Consider the following 17,849-nt stretch of genomic DNA (forward strand, 5'->3'; position numbering starts at 1 on the left):
CTTTGTGGACTTCATATAGCATATGGCTTTAGCACATATTTCCTTCTTACCCACCACCAAATATGTTATTACAAGACTTGTTGTGAGTGAGTGCTCAGTAAAAGTTAATTTAATAACTCTTACTGGTCATTCCAAGTGGCACCTCTGAAATATCTGAATTTTTAAATATAGGACACAATGTAGTGCATAGCTTAATGAGATTTTATTTGGATTGATTTGCTCCCTGGAACATTGCTTTTTGTCTCTTCTTTATATCAATTTTATTGATTCTCACATAGTACCAGCTGTATTTTAATTCCCATGCTGGAAATGTAAGGAGACTTAAAGGGAAATGTCATTTCCTTGCTAAAGAAAACAACAGGTGGGAAGATAGAAAAAAGAAAGAAAGCAGTGCCTTTAGAACAATAATTGGCCTACAGATATTTTACCTTTCCTTACCTTTTAAACTAGGAAAGAGTCTGAGAAGATGGATAGGAAAACAAACCACAGTATTCTGCTATCACAGTGTTCTAGGAACTTTGACTTCCATGTTTGTATATAATCACCTCCAACTCCTTCCTACTACTACTGCTGCTATGTCAAGCTAATTATCTGGATTTTTAACCACAGCCTTTGACTTGTCATTGTGTGATACTGTAGTTACACTGCTATTTGTACATAAACTAGCTAAATTGAGGCATAAAGATATATGCAGCAAAGCTGCAATGAGTGAAATGGAAAATTAAGTTAAAAACTGGTACTTTTTGTAGGCAGTCATATTCAAGTCATATTCAAGATAATTAAAATTACGAAAATTCTCAACACAGAAACATTTAGTGGAGCAATGAATTAAAATAAAATTGGCATTATTTACCAAGATACCTATAATTTGGGTTACTTTGGCATTCTTCATAAAGACTATGATTTACATAACTGTGGGAGGCGTCTGATCATCATCAATTCTACAGCCAGATGTTTAAGGCTTTTCTAGAAGTAAAAAGTTACTATAATTCCAAATTGCTTGTCTGGGTCTCTCTCTTCCGTGGTAATTGCTGGCACCACTGATCAGTTCAAACTCTGAATATTTTACAAGAAAGCATTCACAATTATATTTAGGTGTTACACATATATAGATTGAGTCCAAGACACTCTCACCCAATTAAACACTGCAGGGAATGTAATTATTTCTCTGTTTACTATTTGAATCCTAGTCAGCCTGATGTACTGAACTGTTCATGGGAGTGCCAAATTAGATTAGTCAGCAAGCAGAGCAATTTAAAATCTTAGGAAACTTTTTTTTAGATTTCTATTTTAGATTTAACCTAAATTAAACATTCTTCTTTAAGTGCTGAACTTAAATGCTGCCTTAGTCACTGACTCCTTCTATATTTAGCTTTACATCTGTAGAGAAGGAAAAAAATTATAAAAGATGAGATTCAAGGAATAAAACATAAGGGGATGACAGAGGTTGTGACCTAGCTGGAGAAACCAGATTTAGAATCAGAGCAGAAGATGAGAGAAGGTTTAGAGTTCTATACAAGCAATTTTCTGATAGGTGCAGGGTTTCTTTGGATGTTCATAGTTACATGGTGTGCAATTTTCGAATCTTTTCATTGGCTTTCTAGAACTTAAACAAGCTTCTTAGATATAAAGAAATCTCTGAGAGATTTGATTTGCCAGATTCCAACGGAGATGAGGATTAGTGTTTGTACTATAGCCCACCACAAAATATTGCTGTTGGTTTCTTCACTTGTTTTCCGAAATTTTTCTTCACGCTCCTAGAGAATAAAGGAAAAGCATAATTATTACCTTTTGGCATCTGTATGTTTCATGGTAACTAGAAATGCATCCCTCTTCTGCATAGTGGTAAAATGAAACGTTTTTCCATGTGGATAAAATGAAGGTTTGTACTTATCTGTATGGTGGATATCTTCACAGATCAAAACTGAGAAGCAGGAACACTACATCCTGAAGCAGGGAGGCAAACAGAGCTTCCCTTGTTCACAGAAGATGTATTGTGCTAAACATTTTCGTTAGTACAGAATTTAACCTGTTTAGGTTTACAGTCACCTCCATATTGCTGTCAAGAGCCCTTTTGCAGCCAGATTTCTGGTTTTGGGTAACTAGTTGCTTTATTTCAAACACAGTCTATCTGCATAGAACAGTGACTGGATGTACACTTGTTTGAAGAAGGGCTTTGTGTCTTTCTTCATGGGGATATATAAATATACATTCAGTAATTTCCTTCCCCATTCAATAAAGTTTATGCATACAGGGCAGCGTGGAAACTCCAGCTGGAGCATCACCCACAAGGCCACCTGCTCAGCTGCTGTGGCTGAGTCTGACCAAGAAAACTCTCTTGGAAAATCCTGCTTTAAAATGACACCTGCTGCTATGAAATAACACCCCTTGCTACAAGCGTGAGTCCACAGTGATTAATTAGTTTTATGTAACTGCTTTAAAATATTTTGCAAGGTAATGAAGATTATTTTGGTGAAATAGCTATAGATTTTTTATGAGTTAGTTAAAAATACCACTGCAATTGGATAATAAACCTCATAATACTTTATCAATCAATAAGCCTATGTACAATATTTTAACATTTCCATTAGGGGACATACATACTCTTTCATAGTCTTGTTCTCTGGTTACATGATGAATTTGCTCAATTAGATGCTCTAGTCTGACATTAACTTCATTCACTTTGTCTTTAGCTTGAATAGCAGATTCATCCAAAAAATGTTCCCCAACTCTGATGTCCAAGTGGATACGCTGCAAACAGAAAAAAATGTTCTCATTACTGTATCTTCTGCTTTTTCAAAATTCCTTGGAATAAAAATGAAACAATGGATAATTTCCCCTTAAGATCAATGCAGGAAAATAGCTTTAATTGCTTTAAAAAATCCCTCCTAAAATTAGAATCAAATGGAAAATTTGAAGGGTTTCTTAATTTTATTTTTAAATTAGTTATACAAATTTACCATCTTCACTAATGTTAGGGCATTATTTTATGCTAATATTGATTCAACCACCGTTAAAATGTTGCCTTTGCCAAAAATAGTTAAGGAAAAAAATGATTATATTATATTTCATTATATTTCATATTTCATCCTAATATTGCAGAAATTACTACTTTTAATAGAACTGCTGGAGGCTTTTTTCAAATATACTCCTAGGTTCACTCACATAACTGTTTTCTTCACATTATTTATCCAAGTTGGAATATCTCCTAATGCCCTCCAGGCTGTTGTGTGATCTATAGCAACAATGCCTCAAGCCAGCCAAACAACAGAGCCATAGAAAGAAGAGAGAAGAATGGAGCTTGCAATGTTATGCAATTTATTTGGCATGAGTGAAAAATTCTACTAAAACTAGTGGCAGAAACTTCTCCTAGAAGTCAATTAGTACCTAAAAGAAAATAAAACTGTTTTAGCCAAACAAACAATCTTTAAAACCCTAGAAATTGATATTACCACAGTAGAAGTTAGGTCTGCTTAGAGATCAGCCACAAATGAAGAGTGTATCTTCCTTCAGCTTTCTTGAAATTACCTAACTGTATAGGTAGAAATCCATCTCACAACCTTGTGGTCCATTAATTTCTTTATTTTTGTTAGAAAAAGTTCAGATAACCATTTGGTTCTTATGAAGAAGAGTTAGAGATTTACCTTTACTAAAGAATGTTTTTCGTTTTGTCATCTTTATCCCTCCAGATATAATTAAAAAGGCCAATATTTTCCTTTTTTTATTTGTGTTCTCAAACAAGCAACATTATTTAATATTTGTGATATTAATATTCTTCTTCCCTGCATCTCTTGGCTTTTTATACAGGATGGTCAGAACTCTACATGGTGCATGTATCATGTAAAAATAATGTTAATACACCTCCATCTAAACCAGATAAAAATCACCTGCACATCCTCAGAATCACATTCGTGGTGCATAGTTCACTGTGACCAACCAAAGCTTTAACCCCTTTACTGTCTCTAGTTGATAAACTCCAAAATTATTTTTTTTATGATTAGACCTAATTGCTTTTGCAAAATATATGATTAAATTTCCATTAATTTCAATCAATCAGCCTGTCAGAACACCTTGTTATTCCAGTATAATAATCGTACTCCAGTACTGTTATTTCTGTGTTATCTACATGTTTCCAAAGTGCACAGATAGGATGAGATTTAGCCTGCCTTAACACATTTAGAAGATGCTTATATTTATCTGGTTATTTAACTCTTTTTCTGTCAGCTGAGGAGAAAAAAATCCCAAACCACTCTAGAGGGTAATTCTCTCCTGGTTTTGGGAAGTAGCAAATAGATAAAATTTCAAACAGTATTTATAAAATTTCTTTTGCTGCAATCAGTAGAGCCATGATATCACCTCTGATGGTTTTTTTTTTCCCCCAAATCTGCATTAAAACCAACTTTGTTGATAGTAGACAATAACAAGTATGCTGACATAGTCTTCATTTGAATATCATTTCAAAACTTAAAATTTGTTACATTTTCATTAGGAATCCAATCTAAGTTAGTGAATACATGGATTATCTTTATGACAAGCACCTGTGTTAGTCAATCTTATATATTTGTCTTTTTGATCCAAATTAGTTGTTCTTATTGACCAGAATCTTTCACATTCAAAGCACAATACAAACATTACATCTCTCTATCCCTGGTCTTGTCTCTTGAATGATAACTTTTTAAATATGAAAAGTCTTTTTATCTCTTCATCTGCATAATTCTATGTTTGCTTTCTTTAATTGCTAAAAAACATTGAATTATCTGCCAGAAGTTAGACCAACTTCTAATCCAGTTTGAAATCTCTGCTGTTGGTAAATGATTTATATACAACAAAGAATATTTAGGAAATACACCTACCAGTTTGCTTCCTGCAATCACTGCAAATCTTGTGGAGTTAGACTGGAAACAGATGATATGCTCCCCAGAGAGGTAGGATGTAAAAGAAAAGGTCCCTTGTGGCCCATACAGTTTTGACAACAGTACCTGCAATTTAGATATATTCATTGAGTTTGTAATTTATAACTACCAATAAACAAATCAAGACAGTACTGTGAATTGAATGCAAAAAAGAATCAATTAAGCTGATGACATCATTAAATTTATCCAAATTTCAGAACCGATTTAGAGAAAATGAAACAATTTTACCTCACTATGAGCGTTAAAATGTTACAGAATTTTGCAATATACAAAAGCCAATGCTCTCTAAAGTATTCAAAGTTTGAAAACGCAGACCTTGTCTAGGCAGGGAAATAAATTGTCCATTGCTGGAAAAGCTCAAAACCTCATGGCAGCTCAGCAGCTGCTCTGCATGAGGGCTAAGAGCAGCCTCATGGGGACCTTGACTTTGGGTTTGGTTTATAATCAGCATTCCTTTCTGCTGCTCAAGTACATTCTGTATTATTATATATTATAATTATAATTATTATTCTGTATAAATTTACTTCATTAGTGAATCTTGGGGCTTTATTTTTTATTTAACTTATTTTCTCTGTTTCCACTTATCCCAAAACTGGTAATAATGCAAAAATTGTCCAAACACAAAATTATCAAATATCATAATGTCTTCTTACTTTTATCTTTCAGCATCAAAACACTGGACTAGTTGATAGAATGTAGATTTACTTCTTCCCCAGAAGTGTCTTTTATTTTTAGATAGTGATGCCTGCCAGTGCCAGAAGTCAAGTCGTAAATCCTAAAGAAACATTCAGAAAGCATTTTTACCTCACCAGAAGGACTTGTGACAGTCACAAACATTCCCAAGCCAGGAGCAGATTCAAGAAAGTCATGTTTGTGTATATCCCAGCGTTGTACTTTGTAATTCCCTGAATAAAAACATAGATAAATCTGTTAAATAAAACATAGCTTAATGTTAAATGTCTTAATTGCTTTTTCAGGAAAAATAATATATGTGTATTTCATGTGTTTATGATTAATATTGCTCAGGGGCACTTCATAACAGAGTGAAATGCAATAAATTTTTACTACACTAGAAAACCTTCTAAAGTACTACAAAAAAGGGTTAATTAACAAGAAAAACTTTGTGATTACTCCTAATGCTCTGGGAAGATTAGCCTCTAGAAGGCACACTGAGACCTCCAAAAGCATAATATGCGGTATTAAAATTACATTTTATGGATTGTCTTTCACACTTATCATATTATTAAAAAAAAGAGACCAATTTGTATTACTTTTTACTATCCCCTTGAAATCTTACATTTACAGTCTTGTAGATTAATTTAATGTGCTTCTGATATCAGAGGTGAAATGAAACTTTAGTACATCGTGAACTGACTCTTTTCAGACCAGCATTTATCAAAGAAGTAACTCTTCCATTCATACAGGAAAACCCTGTTACAGAAATTCTGATATGAGTGAGTACATCACTCAGAATAGAAGTCACACATAGAAGCAGCAGCTCCACAGCTGTAGAATTAAAAAACATTATTTTTCTCTGTTTAGTCAGTAAAGCACTCTGAAAACCTGCATTTCCTTGTGTGGTGGATACACACAATGTTTGAGGAATTTAAACCTAATCCCTGCTGCAGGGAGTTATTTTCAGAGTGCCCTTTTCTGGTTTTTTACCATATTCATCAATTGCAGAAACTGCTGTTACATTTCCAATTGTCTTTGTTATTGCATGGTTAAATCATAAACCATTTACAGGTACCTACCAACTACCAAGGTGTCCCTGGGAATATCTTCAATTATGCATTTCTCTTCTCTTTCTCCAATGTGAAAATACAAAGCGAGTGAAAAAGAAATCCAAAAGTTCATAAGATATCCTATTAATTGGCTTTTCATGGTTTTTTTATGCTGTACTGCTTTTGAAGATAAATAGTTACATACAAATGCCTGTAGTCCTGTGGTTTGCTGCTTATCAGACTATTTTTGAGAGAGAAAAAAAACTGTGAGAAAAGGCAGCTGGTGGTTACACATTTATAGATAACTACAGTGTGTTCTGGAGAATGAGATAACATGGAAAAGACACCTTTTAAATTCTTTCTTCTTTCCCAGCATCTAGATTAAAATTTATTTTAGACACTTAGAAGAGCATGAAACTGAAAGGGCCTCTCAGGTGCTTGAGCTCAGTTCCCTAGATTACTGTGCATTGGTTACCTCTTTCCATAAACTGCTCGATTTTCAACTTAAATAAAGTTATTATTTGCCATTTATTCTGGGTGATTATTCCAGAGCTTCACTCTTTTATTAAGCAAACTTTTAAATTCCATCCTAAATCATTGTACAAATGTAGGCACCTGTATAAAATCCACAGGCAGTACATTAAAGAACTATAAGGAAGTCAAAATAACTTGAAAAATCAAATAATCCATTAAATAAATAACATTAGTGAATATGATATTGCAGGGAAAAATAACAACATTAACACTTTCAGAATAAGACTTTTTCCATAGGAATGACTATTAGATACATTCTCTGTAGAAAGAGTGTAAATCAAACACTGATCGAGGTTCCTGTTTTTATTCTTTGTACTAATATAGACCAATGTGTATGCCTGATGAGAAACTCATTTATCACTCAGATATTCCTTGTCCTGTAAAAGGAGATCGCTCTGTCTGAAAGGTTGGCCTGCATGGTTATTTTCCACAGGGAGGACCCACCTGTGGGATCATTCCCAGTCAGCAGGACCCATCTTTCCTCATAAATTTTATGTTGTCCCAATTGCACGAGAACACATATTTTTCTTATATCCAGGAAGAAGGATGGACAGCCCTTCATTTTCAATATCTGTAACCTAAATAAAAATTTTGGGATGATAATTCCTACTGGATTATTTCATGTCTGCAAAAGAAGGACTGATTTCGTGCTCGTTGCCCCTCACTGCACCTGCCATCCTTGACATTGTCTCAATAAAGGAATGTCTGTGAAACACTGGCAGAGGCTTAGGAGCACCCTGGGCTCAGTCCATTTCACAGCATGAAATATCTTCATGGAAGGTGTAGCACAAGTATTAGTTCACCTCCAAAAACCACGCATCAGCATCCCCATATTGAGAGGCTGTCAGACAAAGGGAACTGATTCCTCACACATTAGGTCTTTGACTCCATATGGTTATGGATAGAGAGATAAAAATTGCATCTCATGGCTGCTGAATCTTTAGGAATGTCAAGGGGGATGTTAGGACTCCTTTACTACTTCAGCATTTATGCACCAGAAATAATTTTAGATTATACAGGATCTCATGGTATAATTGGACTTTTGCCCCTCTGCCACAGGAGATGTTGACTGTCATGTCCCTGCATAAATTCTCATGCCATATTTGTACCTGCAGGAAATATAGATCTGTCTGCAGGTTGTGAGCTGCTTGACTAGTCATCTTTTTAGCTTTTTGTTGACTACTTGTGGCTTCCAAAATTCTGAGTTCCAGTGGTAGAACACAAGATATACAAGGTGACACCACTTTATCCTTCACTCTGCCCAGACCCGTTGGAACAGACCCATTCCTTCTGTACTTTTGGCTAGCAAATGCTGGCATAGTAGGGCTGCTGGACTTCAAGCAAATAAAAATAATTCAGTCTCCAGATAATCAGGTTGTTGTGCAGCATACTGAGAGCTTTCCTTTGTCTCAGGCATTCAGTTCCTGTAAATTGTCATGGACACAATTTCTGCATACTGCAAAAAGCCCATTGAACAGAATTGCTGTATGGAGAGTTAGATTTATTTCTTGAGAGTGTTAAATATTGTCATGAAATAGTCTGAGTTAGTTTATTATGTTGGATCATTCATGACAGATCAATGTCATGAATGTACTTCAATTACCTAGGGCTGGGAATATAATAAAATGAAGCTTTTTGCCTTGAATAGCATCAGATACTCTCAGATCTTTTGTTTGCACACTTATTCCATTATAGGAAATTAATTTGGTGTTGATTATTTTTGTAGGACCACAGTTTAATTCTGTGGGGACTTTTTTGTTGCTTCACTTTACCATTAACCACATCTTCCATTCTGCAATAATATCTCCCAGGGTATCAAAGCTGATTCTTTCTATAAAATGTTCTTGAAAAGAATTGTCTTTCCAAATCCATTTCAAGCTTCTTTCCAAAGTAGATTTTCTGAGATTAGTTTAGAAAGTCTTTCCAAAGACTTTTTGAGATTAGCTTACCCCAGGAATTAATTTGCCTATTTCCTTCCCTAAATCTTGTGTATTTAGGACCTCAGCATCCTCACTAACCATCTTTAACATGAGATACAAGGAAGGAAGAGATTCTCTGTGTTTCTTCCTGGTCCCCAAATTTTAAAGGGAATTCCAGGGCTGCTGAAGCTATGGAGTCCTAGCAATACCCATGCAGTGATCATGTACCTCACTAATCAGTTTAAGAAATGGATGCTATGAGAAATGTGCTCCATCACCAGAATGTTTCATTCACTGTGTCCACAGTCTTGCCAAGTAATGGCTCCATCCCTGTGCTTTGCAAAGGGAATACCTGGAATTATATTTATGGCCAAGCAATACACAGCCACAGGGGCATTCTTAAAGAATATATTTACTGTGGTCTCCTGAAGTCACAGCTTACTAAAAAAAACATATACAAGTAACTGGCTGAATAGGAACCTTCTGTTTTTGAAGGAAGCTGCAGTGAATATTCATGTATGTAAACACCCCAAAATAGCAAAGTTATGTATCACTGACTGGTTTTCCGAGGTGTGTTGGTCTGTTATATACTCTCATTCTACTCCATGTTCTTATCTCATCCTTTCTCCTTTGGAAAACTTTTGTCTCCAGGAGTTTGAGCAAACACTGGGACTCAAATTTTATCTTGCAGGACTGAAATCCCTGTTTCAGGTCATGTATGCAATTGCAAATGCAGATATTCTTTTACTGGGCCTGGGCCTTTATTCTGGGCATGTGAAGAAGCAAAACTGTAGTGTTTAGAGAACTTCCAGGAAAGACCTTGTGGGTTTTGAGTTTATTTTTCCTAAGTCTAATTTAGAATTGCATCTGATATCTGCCCAAAAACTATTAAGCTTAATTTGTGTCTTGACAATCAATTTGAAATAAGCTCCTATCCTCTGAGAATATTTAAATATATACTACAATATATGCTTATGTTTTCTGATATGATGATAAATGTGTAAACATGTAGCAAATAAGTGTAACAGAAAACACAGAATGGTTAAAACTAATATAAAAAGAAGAAAGAAAAATACTGACAATTAACTAAACACAGAATAGTGTAGTAACACTATTCCCATTATAGAGTGGAAATGGAAGGAAACTGAAAAAATAGGTAAGATAAAAATAGTAAGTGAAACAATTTTGAACAACAAATGACAGTGGGAATCTGAAGAATGAAAAAAGAGCAGAAATTCCTACACTTAGTATTTATCACCATATTCAGGACCAGTAAAGTCTAGTCTGATAAAGTTTCAAGTTTATTTGGAAATTTATACAGAGAAATGTTAAATGTTTCAGCCCTATGGAGAATACAGTGTGCTCCTTTAAGGACAAGAGAAATTATCTTGTATTTGGCACATTATGGAAAGAACCTACTCAAATCCACTCTCCTGTTCAATACCTGTGCTGTGGATTTGTAAAACTGCAGTGTGCTGTAAAAGTTTTGGGAGCTGACTTTAAACTTATTATATTGAATAAATACTATTCCAAAATTCTTTTCCTAGTTAGTAGCTCTTCATAAGCCATATGTTACATTCATTTTATAACAGTTATTTGACCATTAAAACTTGCAGTCAGGAACAGTTTCTGACATATGTTTTGTTAGAGATGTACATACCCTAATTTTAGCAGCAAACACATATAAAGAAACATGGACACACTTACTGCATGTATAAGGTTAATGATATAATTTATGTTATGGTCAACAGCATTAACTTTGAGATTAAAGTTGTCTCATGAGGGGCACACACCAACAATCAGTTTTTGAATCTCAGCTAGCACTTTTAATTCAGATGTTTTCTACTACTATCCACGCTTCTGATTTTTTTTTCCTAGTAATTTTGTTGGCTGAGTGTCCTCATGGCAGTTATTCTTATCACTTTTGAAAAATAAAAAGAAAAAGACATTTTCATGTTTTCATTTTCGTATATTCAGAAGTCTCAAGACAAGTTTACTCAGTTCCATTATTGTCTTAACCACACTGCAAACATCTGGTCACTCTGACTTTTGTAAGTAGTTTCTGAAGAAATGCACATTAAGCAAGGTTAGAAAGATGACAAAAATACCAATAAATTATAAAAACATAATTTAGAGGAAAAAACTATTTTCTAGTTATAAATAGCTGTAGATAAACAAATTACAATGTTTAAGGAGGTTGTTAGATTTTGTGATTGAACAACTTTTACTGTGAAGTAAAAGTGTAAGTACAATCTTTCCAAATGTCTTCTTTTCTGCCACTAGAGGGTACTCCAAGAACTTACAGTGTATTTGGAGGAAGAGTTTATTTGGGGGTTTTGGGTCTGTAAATTACCCAGTACTATTGTCCTACTACACCTTAGGAATTTAACCCCCCCCAATATCTTGATATTAAGTAAAAACTTTCAAAACCACTCTAATACAGCTTTTCAGCAAAATAGTGCAGCATATCCAAATTATAAAGAAATTAATTGATGTAGTTTAGATTTAAACTTATCCTACTTTTAAATTATCTTAATTATTATTATCTTCTCTTTATTTCAGATACAATTTTCTGGTTCACATCCTGTTTCTTCATCCAGGTTTGGACAGGGCATTCCATTATTGGCGGGCTGAAGAAGTACAAATCGAGTTCTGATCTTGGTCCCTGTTTCTCTGCAAACCCCTCTGCAGAGCCCCCAGGAGGACCATTGGGAAACCTCGCAGTCCAGGGGTGTTTCTGCAACACACACAGCAAAGAGGTGACTTTACATCGAGCTGCACTTGAGTCAGGTACCCAACTGGAAAAGCATTAAGGAGTGATCATCAAACAGCATCCTTTCTTATACAAAAATACATGTGATATCAATCTAATTGGTATGTTGTCTCATAAATGGAAAAAAAAAGTCTGGTTTCAGCTCCTAAACTCATCAATATTATTGTTATTGCAGCCTAGAGCCTGTCTGAGATATTATATCAGTACTGAAGCATATTATGTCTAGAATGAAAATACAGAATTCCTTAAAAGAAAACTATATTTAAAAGGATCATACTGAAAAGATTGAATTGAATAACGTTTACTGTCAATTTTTATAACTCATTTTTCTTTGCGTGGCTTACTAAAACACTGGGATTAAAGCTTTTCTCTGGTTTATTTAGGTATATTTATGTTTCTTTGCAGTCAGCTATCATTCCTAGAGTTGTTCATATTGAATTCCATTTTACTTTCGTTCCAATTTTCTTCAGAAATAAAGTCCCATTTTTTATCATTAAATCATCTTGCTGTTTTTTGGTGTGTACACTACTCTTTCTTTTGCCAATAAGGATATTCTGTCACTAGAAGCTTTCTAATGCTGAAAGGATTTTCATTAGTTTTCATTGAGTGTAAGAAAAGAAGTTAGAAACTCTGAAGTACTATCCCTAATGTATGCTTCTATCTAAAATAAAAATCATTAGAAGTACGTGAATATTCCTTGGCAGGTTAAATTAAAATAATGCTTGTCACAGGAAGTTGCATCAAAACTGCCCATTACAGCATTTGTGGGTAAAACAGGAGTGCACAAACCCATCTTTAAATGCCACACTAAATGTGTGACACGTGGTATAAATTTCTGGTATTACAGTGAACTCACCACTTCTGGTGTCATCACTCATTTCTATGTTTCTAGAGGGAATGAGGGACACTGCTTGACCTCTGGTGATTAAATCTGCCCTTTTGATTCTAGAATAAGTTTTTAAACAGACTGATTTATTGGTTTATAAGCAAGAAAGTGAGCATTTTTGATTAAAAGTGATTTTTGAAATACCATGCTTTAAATACAGTTTTAAATTTATGTCATGAACAGGGCCAAATGTTCCTTTCAAATCTTATGGGAAAGACATATAACTGTAAAGGAGATGTGTAACACTCACTTTGGATATGTCTTGCTTATTAATAAAAATATATTAAACCACTATAAATTGGTAAATACATTTATCAAATTATAAATAACACATTAACTGTGTAGAAAATGAGCTGTATTTTAGTGATTGTAAGGTGACCAGCACAGTGCTAGAGACGTGAAATCCCCAGACATTCTGGAGAAGCTCCTGGAACAGGGCAACTCTTTTGGGAATATGTTGCTCCCTTGGAGCACATATTGTGTTAATTATATATTTGTTAATTCAGAGATTTGAAAATCACCCTTATGATTGACTTGAGTCAGTAGTTTGCATGTCTTCCTACCTATTCAAGATTATTAGCCAATATTTTTGAGAAAATGAGGGAGAACTTTATTTTTGTTCTCAGGATTTGTGTTTCTATTGAAAATATGTCCAAATCAATTGAATTATAGAAACTTTTATTGCACATAACTGCCAAGCTCTGATCCAGAAAGAGACAACAATAATGGTTCTTGGCTTCATTGTCATGTAAAACCTTACAGATGAATAGTTACTTCAAAGTTGCAAAGAATTTGGGAATGCTGATTCTGATGAGGTGTCATTTGTTTCTTATAAAATTCACTGAGCTACACTGATACAAAGCTTGGGTGGCTCTTACTGTGGATATAGCCCAGTCCTTTGAACCACAGCTGAAATATGCAATCCCTTACTTATTCTTTCAGGAATTCTCTTTTATGTCGATTGGCTTGTTTTATTTCCCATTTGTGAGTCTGGAACTATTCCTGTGCAGATAGGAGAATATTCTGCCTGATCACCTGTTTCATCCACATCACCTGCCAGATTTCCACATACTTCTGAGCGAATGGAAATAACAGAATTGAGAACATCTATTAATCACTTACCTGAGACAGTGTCTATTATTTCATTGCTTTTAGCTGGAAGATTAATAAAAGGTGCAGAAAGACCTAGCTGGCTTTTCTTTATTTTCACCATTGTTACTTGAGCAATTGGTGGCAAAATTTTGAGTTTGGGATAATAAAATGAGTTTGCAGGGTGACTTGGAGAGGAACAAGTGATCTGTGAAATAAAAAGGGGAATATTAAAAAAAACCTAAGAAGGTAACTGTAAAATCATGTTTATAAATCATGCTAATACTTTTTGGCAAATAATGTGCATGCAACCAGTTTCTATCAATCTCAGTTCTCATAATTATGCTGATCATCCTAGAATTTTTAATGCGAGATACTTAACTGGATACAGGGCTGTGGTAGAAGGTCCTGTGAACACAGTAATGTGTGAAATAATTTGACATAAAGAACTGGATGTTATTACAAGAAGAATATGTGAGTATTAAACAATAATATTAGTTATGCTATAGGAACTGTCATATTGATATTAGAGGCCAAATGCTTCTCTCTTCCTTTCCTCATTACTCATTAGCACAGCATTTGTTGCTAGAAAAACTCACCTTTTAAGAAAGGATTAAGTGAATACTTATAGTATTCAAAACATTTGAATCAAAATCCTTCATTTTCCACCATTCTTAAATGGCAAAAACAAAGTATGAGGCATAGAGAGGATGAAATGAGCAGAGATTGAAGGCAGTGTCACCACAGTGAAGTTCTCTGCTTTCCTTTAGCTCCTTTCCCTCAAATGTAACAGTTTCAGGTTTCAGCAGTGCTTTCAACTAAAAACTCCTCCTCAATACAGCAGTATTCACTAAGAATTTTCCTGGTTAGATTCACATTTGGTGATCTCAGGACTTTTGTATTTTCATTTTCATTTAGGGATTGTTAAATACCATCTAAAAAATTGTCAGCTCTTCCAGAAACTATAGAGGCAAATTCTCATGAACCATTTACATTTACCAAATAAATTTCAAAGACACAGAAGATAAGAGCAGTAGGTTTATCAGCTGTATAATAAATCCATATATAGAGAGCATCAGCACTCTCAAATAGTGAAATCAGTTTCACAATTTTAGAATAGTTATCTTTTAAAGGGAAGACTCAAACCATATCAGTGTGAAGTGCTAAACTACGTCCATGCACCTACCTCTGTAACTGTGTCCTGGGGAATGGTGGCAAAGTTTGGGGAGGAAAATGTGAATCCACTATCAGTTCCAGCATCATATGGAAATAGATCTACTGATACTTCCTCCATCCAGTGGCCTCCCTCACACAGATTCAGGCTGTCAATGCCCACAAACCAGTCAGGGCTTGGAACAATTCGTACAACAAATGAAACCTAATGAAACAAAATGATCCATCAGGATTGCATCACTTGCTTTGGAATGCTTCAGTCCTGCTTATGGTAATTTTCACTCAAAGTTCTTGAAATAATGTAACTTTTCTACTTCATAGAAGCTGTACAGTGCTCCCTGCAGTGTGACATGCTTTTTAGGAACTCTTTTTCATTATATGGTTCCTGCAAGTGGGAACTCAAATATTTAATTTTGGTTGCTGGTAACATAAAATAAACTTTCTAAATTAATATGTACATTTACTTACTAAGGGATGTCTTGGATGGACTTCTAATTCAGTAGAGGTTTGTCCTGTACCACTGGAAATTGCAGGAGCAGAGAAGATTCCGTGTACACTCTGAATTTTCTCTCCAGCTTCTTCTATTTCTTTCATTAATGCCCATGCTTCACCCTTTTCAGCAAAATCACGTACACCATTGCTGGCATATTCATTTTTTTTCCACATGCTGTAGTCAGAACTATGAGTAACACCTATTTGAGTGAATACATGGCATGACATAAAAGCCTGATTTAGAATGTCCCTATTTCTTCATTCTCTCTATTTCTGAGGTTAAAAAATGTGGATAAAATTGAGTGAACACTAAAACATTTGGCTTATCACTACTTCTTTCAGCTGCAGCCAGTTGAAAACAGAAGTAAATTGAAAACAGCTGTAGAATTTGGAAAACATTCTGGATACTTCAATATCTGCATTTCATTCTTCATAACTTTGACTTTTTTTTTTCCCTTTTTCATTACTTATCTTACATAACTATTAAGAAAAAAAAGAAATGACCACAGAGGTCAAGAGGCTTATCTGCTCTTAAAACTGTGCATAGTTCACTTACCTAGCAAGGATGACCACTGTGCTGGGGGTCTATAGAGTGGGTACTGCTTAGGGAAAGCAGTTTGACTCCATTTCCCTATGAAGATTATCCTGTATTTAGCAAGGTCCTCTGCTGTGCAAAGAGCATCCTCCCCCACGGGCAGGCTGCTGGCATAACCCAGCATTGTTACAAGTACTGTCCAGAGAACTTTACAGGAGCAGTAGACAAACATCAAGTTTTCCATTCCCTTCCACACGAAAAGAGAGAAAAAAAGTGTTAGGCATAGTAGTCACTCTGAACTAAAAAAATTAATAAGTTACCTGATAAAATGTAATGCAGCAGAAGTTATAACCAAAGAGAAAGCAGATAGCTGAAACACTAAAAATTGCCATGCTTCTGAAAACATTACTATAATGCTTTCAGATTTGTTATTTCCATGTTAAATGCTACAAACCCCTAACTTTACCTGGGACAAGTGTTTCTAATGAAAATGAAAATGAAAATAAAAATATCTTATCCTTGTCCATAGTACTAACTCAGAGAAAAATCTGTTTCTGATTTTCTTTTGAAATCTGATTAGAGTCACATCTTGATTTAATTAGAGTAGCAACTGTTTCTGTGGAAAACATTAGTGGTATATTTATTCTTCTAAAGATTAAATTGCAGGTTACTTTGCCAAAAGAAATGATTTATTTTAAATTTATGTTCTACAAAGGCTGTTTTATAGCATAACATTTAAAGTCAAATACATTTCATATTTATATTAATTACTTTGCTGTCATAATGTGAATTAAAAACATTGTAACTCATAGAGATTGTTTAAACTACACGGTTTTAAAAAATCAATATTTTTTTAAAAATTACTGTCATAGGTTGTGAAAATTTTGTTTTAAATTAACATAGTAGTTGGACAGACTGTTGAATTCCACCAACTGTTTTAAATAACAGCCTTAAAAACTGATTTTTAAATGTCGTGTTCCTTTTAGAAAACCATACAAACTTAAGTAAATCTCTAGTAATATATTAGTTTGCAAAAATATCTATGCATACTCACTAAATATTCCTCTGGAGCACTGGCAGGGGGAGAGCACCTGCTTTTGCTGGCAGCTGAGTTGGTCTGCAAGAGAAGACAGTAGGAGTCTTGCTATTTATGCCTGAAGAGGGTCCCTTTGGTCCAACAATTATTGCAATCTTTAGACTTTCCAGGTTTGCAAAAATCATGCCATCTTCTTGTTTGCAAGCTCTCTGGATGGACCAGCAGAGGTTTCCTGTCAGCTGGTTCAGATTCCTTATCAGAAGACTGAGATGCTGAAAAGAAAAAATGCTTTTAAAAAATACCTTGGATTCTTAGTAACAGTTTGAGTTTTCTGGTGCCTTTACAGTTCTCTGCTCTTATTAATGCCTCCAAGCTATACAAATGAACTGATTCCAACACTGAAATAGTTCTAGTGAATACTCTTTAAATGAGAAACATGTTTTCTTGTAAGTTTTATTGTCTGACAGATGCTCCTTCCAAACATTTACAAAGAGCTTGCTCACTCTCACACACCATATGTATGTGTTCAAATAAAAGGGGTGAGGCAGCTAAAAATGTCAAGAGGAAAAAAAGTTACATTTCATAATTGCACATACTCACACAGACTGTGTCTCCTGCAAATATGAATTAATTTAAAGTAGTGAAGAGTATATTTTTGTGTGTACAGTACTGTATGCTGGATGATGAAAGGGCTCTGTAACATTGTGGTTTCTTTGGAAAGAGTGGTTTTGGGAAGCTCAGAGATTTTTCATAGCTGTCTTCAGAGTAAAAAAAA

The 17,849-nt window shown here is 34.6% G+C and overlaps 2 protein-coding genes across 2 annotated transcripts; both read right to left on the minus strand.

Annotated features, from left to right (window-relative positions):
- Positions 1-183: 183 nt before the first annotated feature.
- LOC134552657 (transmembrane emp24 domain-containing protein 11-like) lies at positions 184-6,988 on the minus strand. The gene is made up of 5 exons (XM_063401446.1): positions 6,668-6,988; positions 5,718-5,818; positions 4,854-4,979; positions 2,605-2,751; positions 184-1,757 (listed from the first exon to the last, which is right to left on the minus strand). Exons 1-5 carry the CDS (start codon positions 6,795-6,797, stop codon positions 1,608-1,610), a joined length of 654 nt encoding a protein of 217 aa, XP_063257516.1. The 5' UTR covers positions 6,798-6,988; the 3' UTR covers positions 184-1,607.
- Positions 6,989-10,797: 3,809 nt separating this feature from the next.
- SPON2 (spondin 2) lies at positions 10,798-17,540 on the minus strand. Its single transcript, XM_063401444.1, has 6 exons — positions 17,093-17,540; positions 16,060-16,285; positions 15,480-15,703; positions 15,025-15,216; positions 13,872-14,046; positions 10,798-11,827 (listed from the first exon to the last, which is right to left on the minus strand). The coding sequence occupies exons 2-6, from the start codon at positions 16,280-16,282 to the stop codon at positions 11,649-11,651; spliced, it is 993 nt and encodes a 330-aa protein (XP_063257514.1). The 5' UTR covers positions 16,283-16,285; positions 17,093-17,540; the 3' UTR covers positions 10,798-11,648.
- Between the last annotated feature and the right edge of the window lie 309 nt (positions 17,541-17,849).

This window comes from Prinia subflava, chromosome 7 (genome assembly GCF_021018805.1).
Source record: "Prinia subflava isolate CZ2003 ecotype Zambia chromosome 7, Cam_Psub_1.2, whole genome shotgun sequence".
NCBI lineage: Eukaryota > Metazoa > Chordata > Aves > Passeriformes > Cisticolidae > Prinia > Prinia subflava.

Coding starts and splice junctions, on each gene's coding strand:
- LOC134552657 (XM_063401446.1), bottom strand. CDS start 6,797: ATGAAAAGCCAATTAATAGGATATCTTATGAACTTTTGGATTTCTTTT. Junction 4,980..5,717: donor TCACAAGTCCTTCTGGTGAG/GTAAAAATGCTT, acceptor TCTAAATTGCAG/GTACTGTTGTCAAAACTGTA. Junction 1,758..2,604: donor GAGAACAAGACTATGAAAGA/GTATGTATGTCC, acceptor TTTATTCTCTAG/GAGCGTGAAGAAAAATTTCG.
- SPON2 (XM_063401444.1), bottom strand. CDS start 16,282: ATGGAAAACTTGATGTTTGTCTACTGCTCCTGTAAAGTTCTCTGGACA. Junction 15,704..16,059: donor ACAGTGGTCATCCTTGCTAG/GTAAGTGAACTA, acceptor TCACTCAAATAG/GTGTTACTCATAGTTCTGAC. Junction 11,828..13,871: donor AATAATAGACACTGTCTCAG/GTAAGTGATTAA, acceptor TGTGTGTTGCAG/AAACACCCCTGGACTGCGAG.